Genomic DNA, 13,735 nt, shown 5'->3' with positions numbered 1-13,735 from the left:
AAATGAGGAAACTGGCGAAATCCACATTGATCCAGTGTGGTTGCAGGGTCCCAAGGTGGAATATGAGGCGTTCTTCCTTCAGGCGTTGGGTGGTAAGGGTTTGGTGATGGAGATGGCTCAGGACCTGCGTGTCCTTGGAGGAGTGGGAGGGGGAGTTGAAGTGTTCAGTCACAGGGCGGTGAATGGGTTGGTTGGTGCAGGTTTCCTGGAGATGTTCTCCCAAACTCCCTGTGAGTTGGCGTCCTGTCTCCCCAACGTAGAGGAGACCACATTGGGTGCAACGGATACAGTGGATGACATTGGATGGGGTACAGGTAACTTTCTGTTGGGGATGTGGAGGTATCCTATGAGGCCATCCCAAATCAAGAATAAATGATAACTGAAGTGATGGGAAACTACAATTTTAATTGGGAAAATAACTCCTAACTTTAGCACTACCACAATGCATTTACAAAGATTCCTCTTGAACCGTATTAAGTGCAATGATTATTTGGAGTTAAAACAGCAAAAAAACACTGCTGATTTTAGGCGAAGGCAGCTTGTATCAATGTTAATATTGCTCATGATTACAGGAATCATTGTAATGCTACAAACTACTGTGATTTTACTACATATTATGCACAACAGACAAACTGCAAGAATCAAACATGCTCACTATAAACAGCGAGGACTATAAGCATACTTGTTTTGTGCAAGGCAACATTCTGCCACTCCTCGGTCAATAAACTACACATTACCTGCTGAAGATGAGATGCCGGTCAAAGCAGCCCCCATCCACCCCTCCGTATTTAGGGAAAGCAGACCTATGTGTCACACGACTAGTGAAGTTCAAAGGTGCCTGCCGTCTCTGCTTTGGTTCTGGGCACTGGTGAGGAGTAAAGAGGGAAAAAGGAGGGCAGGTGACAACAGGGTTCTTGCAACGGGCATGCTGTTCCCGGAGGTATTCGGTTATGATGCTGTCCAAGGAAGGTGGTGACGGGAGATGGCGGTCCAGTTGCTTTTTAATAGCCGGCGTCTGGTTGTAAGCCCCATAGTCTGACTTCTGTCGAATTAGTCTCTGCTTCTTCAGGTTGGTGCCATTGCATGGAGATGGCTTTTCCTTGGAAAAACTTATCTTGCCAATAATTGGCGAACCATTGGGACAGGAGAGCCCAGATGTGGAGGTGGCCCCTTGTGTAGCTGCCACCTTTGCTTGGCAGGATGGCGGAAACGCTGTTAGGTTGATGGTTCGAGATGATATGCCATTGGCTAATCTGGGAGTCCGGGGTAGGCTGACAGGGGAGGTGCCAGGGGCGGTTGTTGTGAAGGCTGGAGAATGTGGCGGTGCTGCTTGGATGGCTGGTGTCCTGGGAAGGTCGCCCTCCTTGGTGAGCATTGACGCCGTATCGTGCAGGCCATGAGACACCAGATGGTTGCGGATAAGTAAGAGCAGCTCTTTCTCGGAGAAGGTGATCCGTGTTTGTGCCACCACATCTGCCTTCTGAAGCCGGGCCAGAGATACATCGGAGCCAATGGACAGCGGCTTCCCAGAGACACGTTCAATCAGTTCAGAGGCATACTTGCAGAACTTGACATGCTCGTGTCGCTTGTCCTGAAGCACAGGCTCCCTCATCAGTTGCTGGATCTGGCCACTGGTGAAAAGGGGCAGCTTGCTGATGATCTGCTTCACAGCACTGCTGCGTGACAGGCCCACCAGAGCCTTGCACGCCAAGGTGCGGATTTGATCTGCATCTGTGATGGGTGTCTTCACAGTCAACAGGGACAGTAATACCTTGATTCCATTGTTGGCCTGCACCACATTCCACATTTTAGTCAGCACACTCTCTGTGCTCTTGGGGTTCTGCAGGTTTTTCCGACGAGGGGTTCCAGAGTTGAACTTGCCAATGCTGGAGATACGCTTATCAGGACCACAAACACAGTTGATAATGACTTGAAGAGCAGATTTCTGTGTCTCAGCATCATTTGCAAAGATATCCCCCTCGGCAACTCCAAGGATTATGCTCATCCCTACAAAAGAAAGCAAGGCCCTTTATTGTAGGATAGAGGTTACAAATCTATTAAACTGTAAGTTTACGGCTCACAAACAGTTAACTAGCCTGCTTTCTGTCACCTTCCTTTAAGAGGTGTCACGATGGTGTTTCTTCAGTCTGCTGGGATCTTCCCAAAAATTAGGGAATTTTGGAAAAATGCAACTTCTAAGGACTCAGGATGAAAGCCATCAGGTGCAGAAAACCTGTCCACCTTTAGTTCTAATAATTTCCCAATAATTGAAATATCCCTCTTTCCTTTCATGTCTTAATTTTCAGTTCGGCCTGGGACTTACATTTTGGAATCTTCTACAGTGAAAAATAAAGGTACAAAATATCTGATCAAGGTTTCTCGCATTCCCTAGTTTTCCATTACTAATTCCCCGGTTTCACCCTCTGCTGGACTAATGGTCACTTCAGTTTCCTTTTTCTTTTGTAAATACTGTTTTTATATTTCTAGCAAACTTTCTCTCATACTCTGTTGGAGTGCAGTCAAGGATATTAAAGGAAGTAGCTAAGAGAAAACGAGATGTGCTGAATGTACCTTTTCAAGAATTTAGATTCCTTAAATCCATAAATTCCCAGAGGATTAAAAAATATGCCATTGCTACACCCTTATTCAAAAAGGAGACAACAAACAGTTACACAGTTAACTATAGGCCTATGAGCTGAACATCCAAGATGGTCATCTGAAAAATTATAAAAGGTGCAATAGTGGAGCATTTAAAAATTCATAAAATAAGGAAGCAGTCAGGTTGGCTTCATGAAGGGGTCATCACATTTGACAACTTTATTAAAATTCTTCGAAGAGGAAAAAGCTGGATAGACGAAAGGTAATTGGCTGAGGTAATACATTTGAAAAGGTGTTTGATAAGCAAAATATGATACTTAACAAGTGCTCATCATGTTGGATAGTATATTAATATAGAGGACTGGCTAAGTAAAGAACAGAGTTGGAATAAAGTGGAACATTTTCAGGCTGGCAACCTGTAACTTGTGGTGTTCCACAGGGATCAGTGCTTAGGCTACAATTATTTGCAATAAATAATAATGACTGAGACAAGGATAGTGAATGTACCATTGCTAAGTTTGAAGATAACCCAAAAATAGGTGGGAAGGCAAGTGGTAAGGAAGACAGAGTGGATGTTGACCAGTTATGGGCAAAAAGCTGGCAGATGGAATCTAAGATGGTAAGTGAGAGATTATGCACTTTGGCAGGAATAGAAGAGGAGCGAATAGAATAAGTTTGCTCTGTAAACCCACTGCCATGATGTAGTGAACAAACAGAGCTCACTTCAAACAGGACACAATTGAGTTTGGACAGTCTGGTTTCACTTTGCACCTAGATCTCACTTGCATGATTAGTCTCATATTACTTATGATGGAAATTTTTGATTCTGAACGTTAAGCTTTGAAAAAGTGACCATGAAAAATACACTCACCCACCGCAGTCACAGTTGAGGACCCTTCGTCCATCACATCTACAGGTTCTGCTAGCAAAAGCTGGGTTTTGGAAACTACAGTAAGAACAGCCAGCACGTCAAGAGCACAACGCACAGTGTCATTCCTGAAGGAAAGAGAGAATAGAAAATTAGCGTATGTCACACTTTAGATTTCAGAGATATCATCATTCACAACAACTTTTTATATCCCGGATAATTATAGCACACTCTTTAAACCTGTACAAAAACATCTCATCTTGGTATTGCAATCAAGCAATAAAATTAATGGAGACAAATCATCTGCAGAATTCTTTTAAGGGCTAGACATTAAATGCCTTTTTAAAAAAATACAGCATTTATAACACAGCAGCACTACGCCAATGTTTATACCAACAACACACAAGGTACCTCCCACTTTATTTCATAGCATCCTATCAACATACTCCTCTATCCATTTCTTCATGTATCTATTTTGTTTCTCTCAAATGGATCTATGCCAGTTACCTCAACATTCCACACAGTAGACAGTTCCACATGCTAACCAAAGTAAACCTCCCGAATTCCTTATGGGATTTTGAATTAACTTTTATAGGCCTTAGTTTTGGATTTCCCTATGAACAGAAGCTTTGTGACTACATTTATCTTGTTAATAACTCTGAAGACCTCTATCACATCACTTCTCAGTCTTCCTTTTTCTAGGGAAAGCAAGCCCTGGCATTTCAATTTTTCCTAATGCAGTTGAATAAGTTGTCCAGGAAACCCCTAATGGTACTTCAAATAGTGCCTTAGAATCTTTTACATTCAGATCTGGCAAGTATAGCCTGGATAGACGAACCCTCACTGCAACACTGCATCTGAAAGATGATACTTCAATATTCAACACTCCTTCAATGCTGCACTAATGTATCACCTCAAAAGGTGCTCAAAGTTCTGGGAATTGAATCCATAGTGTACTGGCTCAGGAGTATGTGGTACTAATTGACAGCTTGAAGTGAACCAACCACAATATTTGCATATACAGGTCATTCTGCTATAATGCATGTTTTGTTAATGCGGATTCACTATAACACAATTGACGAATTGGGGACACTGTTTCTATAGCACAATCTTTTAAAGTGTGTATTAGTTATAATGCAGTTCTGATCTCATTAGTTTGAATGGTGCTTCTATTACACGATTTTCTTATAACGCAGTTGCACGAGAAGGGAACTATTGTGTTCTAGTAGAACTAGCTGTACATTTGAAATCAGTGTCCTACTCCATGCTCAAATCCATTAACTCAGGAATGACTGTCTAAACAGTACATTGCAAGCTTGTTGCTTATTAAACTGTTTTGTTTCTGAACAGTTCCCAGCTTAAATACAATTGCAGTCACATTCCCTTTTAAACACAATCCAATCTACATATATTTAAAGTCATAGAGCTGTACAGCATGGAAACAGACCCTTCGGTCCAATTTGTCCAACCAATGATCTAGTCCCATTTGTCAGCATTTGGCCCATATTATTCTAAGTTCTTCCTGTTCATACATCCATCCAGGTGCCTTTTAATCAAGAGACAGATCTCAATAAAACATTAAATGAAAAAGTCTACCCACTATTATAGGTTTACAAAAAAAAAAAGTAGGGCTATACTTTAAAACTAGCTGCTTAGCTGTTCCCCTGCTGTGAGCTCCTCCACACAGGTTTTTCCAACGTCAGTTGTGAATTTTGCTGTTTGTTTTCTTTTAAGAACAAACTCCAATGTCCAGAGATACTTAAAACTAAACAGTAGAGTCAGAAGGCTACACAGGTTCACTGCTCTGTTGTTTGCACCTCCTACATAGTATCTGCTTGGTCTCTCTTCCTTATTGTTAAAAGTGCTGTTGTTTTGATTTTTTTCCCCCCCAAAGTTCCAAATCAGTGCAACAGAGTATAAAACAGGAACTGTAATCACTGCTCTGATAAATTTGAGGAAATCAGCTTCAACACTGAAAATACCTCAAAAAAAGAGCAGCTGCTACAGCCAGAACTACTTCCATTTTCCAGAAGACCTTGGAAGATCCAGAATCATTTAATAAGCTTCAACTAAAGATTCAACCATCATTTTGGCAAGTGAAATGGCCAAATGTGACAGAGGTGTTGAGATCCTTTCTTTACAGATATGAGTTAATTCATAAGCCTGCATCAAGATTTCAGAGATATTTGCAATTTGTATCATATGCTTCTCAAAATTGAATTCAAAAGGTGAGAGAGACAGGGAAGAGAAAAATAATATACCAGGGAATGTGTAATTTCAGTGTACAGGTCTACTGCCTCCAACATGTGTCACAGCCTTCAGAAAACACCCCTCATTTTCAGACATCTCTCCTCTTAACCTCGATCTCTAAATCCTTCCCAATTCTCCTCCCAAGTCCTACTTGGAATAGAAATTTCCTTTGGGATGTTTCTCCAAATTAAAAGGAAGTTGACATAAGAGACCTAAGGATCAACTTTTTCACACAGAGAATGGTACATGTATGGAATGAGCTGCCAGTGGAAGTGGTGGAGGCTGGTACAATTGTAACATTTGAGAAGCATTTGGATGGGTATATGAATAGGAAGGGTTTGGAGGGATATGGGCCAGATGCTGGCAGGTGGAAGTACATTGGGTTGGGATATCTGGTCGGCATGGACGGATTGGCTCGAAGGGTCTGTTTCTGTGCTGTACATCTCTATGACTAAGGGTAAATTTTTGAGAATCATCTAATCAATGTCCTGTGAAAGTAGACATGCTCTGTTGTCTGATAAGAACTGTTCAATGTCACCAAATCTAGTTGAACATAGTGATTAGTCAGTGTATTAAAGTACAAGCATGGAGTTTGAAGTAAATGCTAATACTAATGACGAGATTAAATACTTCACCATTTTCTTCCTTAGAATACATATACTAAGTGTTTTTGAGTGCAATACTTCGTATTGTTACAGACAGACAGGAGGTGCTGATTGATTGTTTATAAACAGAGTGCTTAATAGGATCCTCACTTCCAATTGTTGAGTCATGCAATCCCCTAGAGGCCAGCTCCAAACTAAGAATGTCAGAGAGACAAGTTTGCCTTTGAGATTACAAACTTAACCACAACCAAACCACTCCTCTGTCAGAAATAACATCTGTTATGCTTAGCTGTCTCTTGGTCCTCACTAGAGGATGCTGGTAAATAACTGCCACAACTTTAACAGGTGGTCAGGTCCTGATACCTCCAATGTATATTTTTTAAAAGCCTCTGAGAATTGAATTGAATTGAATTGAATCTGCTCAGTTACTTTCTTTAGTCTGCTAGTTAGGTTGCACCAAAAACTCATTCTCTAGCCTCACGACCACCTGTTAAATTTGTGGCAGTTATTTACGGGCATCCTCTGGTGAGAGCCAAGAGACAGCTAATCATAACAGATGTTATTTCTGAGGAGTGGTGGTTAGGTTTGTAATCTCAAAGGCAAACTTGTCTCTCTGACATTCTTAGCTTGGAGCTAGCCTCTAGGAGATTGCATGACTCAACAATTGAAAGAATAATACTTATTCTATTATTGCACTGTAAATTGCTACTAACAGACATTCTTTTTTCATTCATTCATGGGATGTGGGTATTGCTGGCTAGGTCAGCATTTATTGCCCACCCCTAAGTGCAGTCAACAATATTTCTGTAGATCTGGAGTCACAGCCAGGCCAGGCTGAGTAAGGATGGCAGAATGCTAAAATATGTGTGAACCAGATGGGCTCTTAGGACTAAACTAGAAATTACTGTAGCAGGTCTGCCAGCATCTGTGGAGAGAAAGCAGAGTTAACATTTCAAATTCAATGACCCTTCTTCAGAACAGTTCTTAAGACAATTGGGAGTGATTACATGGCTGCCATTAGACTAACCTTTAGTTCCAAGTTTTTAAACTGAACTCTAACTTTACTACCTGTCATGGTGGGATTTGAACCTAGGTCCACAGATCATTAGCCTGGGTTTTTGGATTACTAGGCCAGTGACATCACCAATGTTCCCTCTAAGCTGTGTAGCTGTTTGGACCTTGGAAGACCCTGCAGCTGCAATGATAATCAGAAGGAATGCTGACTACCAGGTGTCCTTGCCCTTTGCGGTGTTATCACCTGAAAAGAAATGATTTCTTACGGTTAACCTTGGGGGGAAAAAAGTAAGACTAACTTGCACCTTACCTAGCCTAGGTCAGTTAATTCAAATGAAGCCTTGGACCTTCTTAGTCTATGGCGCCCAATCTACTAGAGCAAAGGCTTGGATTTCCCTTTGGTTTCTATGACACCCTAGACTGCCGAAACAACTCACCACATTCCTGACAGAGCCATTCTCAAGATGGTCAGAATTGGTAGAGGTGATCAAAAACATGACCATCTTCAGGGGTAAAAATCACTTCTCATTTTCTGTTCAAAATCAGAACTATTGGCAAGGGACTTGTTGGCCCTCCAATCAATATCTCATGAATTTACCTAACAGATAAAGGCTATTAGTTCCTATAAAACTGCACAGATTGACTATTTATTCACATTTTACAATTAGATCACAGATTTGGGTAGCATGTCTTAATCACGTCTCGTGCCAGAAACACATTCAATTGTCACTTGAACCTACACAATGCTTATACTTCAAGTACTGCTAGTTAAATTAATCCACAGAGCCACATTTAAATATCCTTTCTTTCCAAGGTTTCTTGTTTTACTGTGTCAAATTTCATTCAAACTGTTCAAGTTGATTATGGTCCTTTGGCTCAATTTTGTCTATTCTTCAACTTTTGCACTTCCCTCTGAACATCTAAACCTTTGATCAGTCCTCCAAATATCTCCATGTTAACTTAGCAATCACTTTTTGATTGTATATCTGTAAAGCATCTTACAATTTCTTTCTAGGAGAAAGTGAGGACTGTAGATGCTGGAGATCAGAGCTGAAAATGTGTTGCTGCAAAAGCGCAGCAGGTCAGGCAGCATCCAAGGAGCAGGAGAATAAATGTTTCAGGCATGAGTCCTTCTTCAGGAAGCTCATGCCCGAAACGTCGATTCTCCTGCTCCTTGGATGCTGCCTGACCTGCTGCGCTTTTCCAGCAACACATTTTTAGCTACAATATCTTTCTGCCTTAAATGTGCCGCATAAGTACAAGATGCCATGCTAATTTTGGTTTCTTCTATAAGATCACCAGATGATAATGAAAGAAAGCAAGGCGCACTCTGTTTCCTTAAACAAAACCAGCTGAAACAAGCTAATCATTATTCAAAACCATTGCGCATCATCTCAATTTCAATCTGGCCTGATCTCCTGCAACCTAAATCGTCTTTAATACCAAAGTTGTCACTTAATCTATCACTACTTATCTTATTTCTCCAAACCTAAATCGCGGGCAAAAGCTGTCTGCAGGTTCAAGACATGAAAATACCAAGAATGTTACGCTTCTAAAGTTCCTAACCCAACAAACAATAGCTCTGTTATTCTGAACACAATGGTAGCCAAACTAAAATGGTTATTTCAAGCAAATGTGAGCTTACATCTAAATATATGGATGCATATATTTTCCTATACAATAATGGAGGGAAAAATCATGGCTTGAGTAATGCCCATACTGAAGGCCTAAGACTATTGTTTCCATCCTTGAAGCCAGTTTGAACTTTCTTTCAGGGCTCCGCACAAAGCTAGAAGCAGAGAAGGATCAAGGAAATGGAGAATAGGCAAAGTGAAGATTTAGTTTGCAGAAAATGGAGTACGAATGACTTAAACAGTTAGGCTTATTCAAAACCAACAATGAAATGAATTAACTTGCTTCACCTCCACTGTTCAGCTGATAGACAGGAATGTAGTAAAAGGTGGTAAACTTGAGAATAACATCTTCACAGTCACATTTTGCAGTGATCCTTCAGCTGAAAATTTGGAATCATGAGTCAAAATCTACCTGCCATAGTAAGTCCTCCAATCACAAGCGATGGATATGAGCTGTAACAAAAGCTGTACACAAGAGAGCTTGTGAAAGACTTCAGCGGGCTCCCAGAATAGCCTTGCTGGGCCATATTCAATCAGAAACTCCATCATCTCCATAACCTGCTCATGGGTATAGGAACAGGCCTTAAAAAAAAAAGAGAGAGAAAGATTCAAGACAAAGTAATTAGTTCTAGTAGCTCCAACAGCAGCCACCTCAACACCGAGGCTCCAAACTATCACAGCAGGAGGGCCACATTCAAGTCATAACAGTCATAAAATCCCTACAGCGTGGAAACAGGCCCTTCGGCCCAACAAGTCCACACCGACCCTCCAAAAAGTAACCTACCCAGACCCATTTCCCCTCCACTATTGCTCTACATTTACCACTGACTAATGCACCTAACCTACTCATCCCTGGGCACTAAGGGCAATTTAACATGGCCAATTCACCTAATATGCATACCTCTGGACAGTGGGAAGAAACTAGAGCACCTGGAGTAAATCCATGCAGACACGGGGAGAATGTACAAGCTCCATACAGACAGGTGCCTGAGGCTGGAATTGAACCTGGGTCCCTGGCGCTGTGAGGCAGTGATGCTAACCACTGAGCTGCCCCCTGCAAAAATGTGCAGAAACTGGTCGACTACTTCCAACAGATGTTTTTCTGATGGATCACCATTTGATCAAGAGAGAGACTCCCAGAGCATAAAAAGGCCTTTAACCCAAGTGTTCTAAACACAGATATTTGAACAAAATATGATGCATGTGAGGAATATCTTAGAATCAGAGATTTTAGAGTGTAGAAAGTTTCCCCTCAGCCCATGATACCTACACTGGTCATCAAACATTCATCTATTTTCATGTTATTTTCCAGCGCTTGGACCATAGCCTTGTTTGCTAATGTGTTTCAACTGTTCAGCTGAATAGTTCTGACAAGTCTCAAGAGTTCCCACCTCTGATTTTTTTTTTGAGACGGCGAGATCCAGATACCCACATCCCTCTGTGGTTCATTCAAATCCACTCTCAACCTCCAGCTCCTTGTCTTAAAACTGTAACTCATTCAGCCTGCTGCTAACTTCTCCCTACCTGGACTGTGTTAACCACTTAATCAGGTACTCTAAACACAGTGTTCCCTGTTCTAAGGAAAATAACACCAGCATATCTAGTTTCTCTTCAAAGCTGAATCAGTCCAGCCCAGCCCTGGTAAGTCTCTTCTGTACCCTCTCTCCTGTGTCAGTCTCGACCATCTCCGCTGGCAACAAATTTCAGGCACCCACCGCCCTCTGAGTAAAGAACTTTCCACACATAGCTCCCTTAAACTTTTCCTATCTTACCTTGAACTTGTGACCCCTAGTAATTGAGTCCCTGACTCTGGGGAAAAAGCTTCTTGCTATTCAAACTGTCTTTTCCTCTCATGATTTTGTAGTTCTCAAATCAGGTCTCCCCTCAACCACTGTCTTTCTAAAGAAAATAATCCTAATCTACTCAACCTCTTTTCATAGCTAGCACCCTTCATACCAGGCAACACCCCGGTTGCACCTCCTCTACACCCTCTCCAAAGCATCCACATCCTTTTGGCACTGTGACAACCAGAATTGTACTCAGTATTCCAAATGTGGCCGAACTAAAGTCCTATTTAACTGCAACATGACCCGCTGACTCTTGTCCTCAATACCCTGCCAGATGAAGGAAAGCATGCCGTATGCCTTCTTGACCACTCTATCGAACTGAGTTGCCACCTTCAGGGTGCAATGGACCTGAACACCCAGATCACTCAACATAAATTTTCATCAATTAAGTGATTGAGCACTGCAAGACTTTTGAAAATAACACGGATAAAGCATAAACAGCTGACCACAATTAGTCTCTGTGAGCACAACACACTCTTTGAAAGTTCTGGAAAAAGTATGGAGTACTTTCTCTCTTTGCAGAACATAGTGAAACCATATGTGGTTAAATGTCCTCAAACACAATTCTATTGTCATGTGACCTTCCTACTTGCGGCTAATTCAGAAATATCCTTCAGCAAATATTAGATGCAGAACACATTTGGTACAGGTTGTGTTCATTTTAACGAGCTGCAACCTAATCTTATGCTTTGAGGACTTTGGTTCAAATTCCACAATTAATAAAATCTGGAAGTGAAATCTAATCTCTGTGATAGCAACCATGATATATTGTTATAAAAATTCACCTGGCTCACTAATACACTTTCGGGAAATAAATCTGCTGTCATTAACTAGTCTGGAATATGTCTGACCCTAGGGCCACAGAAATGTCGCTGACTCTTAACAGCTCTCTTGGTAATTAGGAATAGGCAACAAATACTGGCCTTGTCAGTAGGGTCTACATCCTATGAACAAAAAAAAATTGTTAGAAATATGGCCTTTTTTAAAAAAAAAAGCAGTACAGAGTCACAGCTTCCTTCTGGAGAGTAGGTTTCCCCATTTAAGTGATGAAAATGGAGATCTCAGTCAAATTATTGCCACAAATTTGAGTGCCTTCATCATTAATGCCTATCTTTTGTCTTTTTGCGACAGCTATTTTGCAATTTTATCATTAATAGTATACTCTTCCCATGTTAATTTTTTGGCATGGACCAATTTTATTTTAAAATTAAACCCGAGCATTCCAGACTTCTTTCCGATCTGTGCTCTTTTTTGCAACTCGATAGTTTCCATTCAAAAGGCTGCATTACATTAAATCAAATCAATGCTCTTTTGACAAACTTCCTCCTTCCTAGGCCAATCTTTACTTGTTGCTGTTAGCTGTAACTTGAATTTATCAATTCAATCTTTATACAGTTTCTATTATAACCCATTCTTTCCAGAATCTGCGGAATTCATCTCATTCCTCCTGCTTCTACAATACTAACAGACCTACACTTTATCATGAATATTTCCTGTTTTTGTATTCTGCATCACTTCAATGTGAAGATATTCTGTATAATAGAGGCCATGTTTCAAACTGATAATTTGATTTTCTTGGGTTTAACAGATAGCTTCATTCCACATGCTCAGACAAAGGTGGGACTAGTTTGGTTTGTGAAACCTGGTTGGCACGGACGAGTTAGACTAAAGGGTCTGTTTCCGTGCCGTATGACTCCATGACTATGATCAACACAAACAGCTTGCATTTTGGAAAGCTACTCCAGATACATGAAAACTCCCCTTCAATGACAAATGATCCACAAAGGGATAACATATCACACACGTGACTCAAAGCTACTACTTCTGCATGGGTAAATCTGCATTAATTCTATTCCCATCCTGATTCCACGGACTTCCAATAATCGTCAGTCGTCAGCAATCAGAGAATGAGTGTTTACAAATCAGATTGCGCCACAAAATGAATGATTTGCTGTTTTCCATGTGACAGTAAAAACAAAAGATCATCATTTCAAAACGAATCACACATGCTAAGTAGGATGACTTTGATGAATCATAACTATTGATTTCAAATATTTGCTATAGGTTCTGTGGGAATGTCAAAGGAGGCAACAACTAATTCATGAAGCTTTCAGAGCAAACCACTAAGCCTGTCACATGGTTTGGTGCCAAACTTTCCACCCATCCTGAAAATACTGACAGCTCTCTATATACAACATCGTTTCTCTGCACACACCTTACATGGCGGGTGAGGGTGAATAATTGCACCGCCTTCTGTTCGTTGCAACGATCTTTTCACTTGCTCCAGTTTAATTCCCAAATGTGACTCGAAGTACCTACGTAGAGCCATACATGTGTGCTTGGCAGTCTGGCGACTGGCAAATATCTCGTCGTCACTGAGCAGTGCACCCTGATCTTCAAGGTTTAAGATTTCCAGTGTGCTGATCTACAAGAGTCACACAGAACAAAGTTAAATTCAGGTCACAAAGACGATCTGCACATGATCAAATTTAATTGTGTAACAATGAATTCCACGCAGCCCTTTGGTTTGGCCTTTTAATTTGATAATGGCTGATCTACATTTCAATCTCATTTACATGCCTTAACTCCACATCCCTCAATACTCATACTCAACTAAAATAAATCAACTTAAAAGCATCAACTTCTGCAGAATCTGTAGCCTGCTGGGAGCAAGTGTTTCAGACTATTGCTCCTGTATGTGAAAAAGCAGTCCACAAATTCCACCTGGATGACATGACATTAAGACACGTTCTCAGCTTTGTCCACCATCCTGCACTTACCCAACAACTCAGTTTAAAATTTTAAGCGTCTCAATCAGATCACCATACAAATGTTAACTTGCTGATACAAAGAATAAAATGAATTTGGTTACAGGTTTAAGGAAGTATTGATTACTCAAAGCAGCCATTTTTATAGATC

At 40.9% G+C, this 13,735-nt stretch overlaps 1 protein-coding gene across 1 annotated transcript in view; it reads right to left on the bottom strand.

Annotated features, from left to right (window-relative positions):
* The window catches only part of LOC132822405 (DDB1- and CUL4-associated factor 1-like), an 81,262-nt gene that overhangs the window by 31,895 nt on the left and 35,632 nt on the right, over positions 1-13,735 (bottom strand). The window contains exons 11-14 of the mRNA XM_060835761.1: positions 13,032-13,241; positions 9,382-9,551; positions 3,470-3,594; positions 738-2,007 (exon numbers count right to left, since the gene is read on the bottom strand). Of these exons, the coding sequence (XP_060691744.1) occupies positions 738-2,007; positions 3,470-3,594; positions 9,382-9,551; positions 13,032-13,241 (1,775 nt within the window). The remainder of the gene's footprint in view (positions 1-737; positions 2,008-3,469; positions 3,595-9,381; positions 9,552-13,031; positions 13,242-13,735) is intronic.

Source organism: Hemiscyllium ocellatum, chromosome 14, assembly GCF_020745735.1.
Source record: "Hemiscyllium ocellatum isolate sHemOce1 chromosome 14, sHemOce1.pat.X.cur, whole genome shotgun sequence".
NCBI lineage: Eukaryota > Metazoa > Chordata > Chondrichthyes > Orectolobiformes > Hemiscylliidae > Hemiscyllium > Hemiscyllium ocellatum.
The sequence above is the reverse complement of the archived record's forward strand: the minus strand, read 5'-3'. Positions and strand labels throughout refer to the sequence as shown.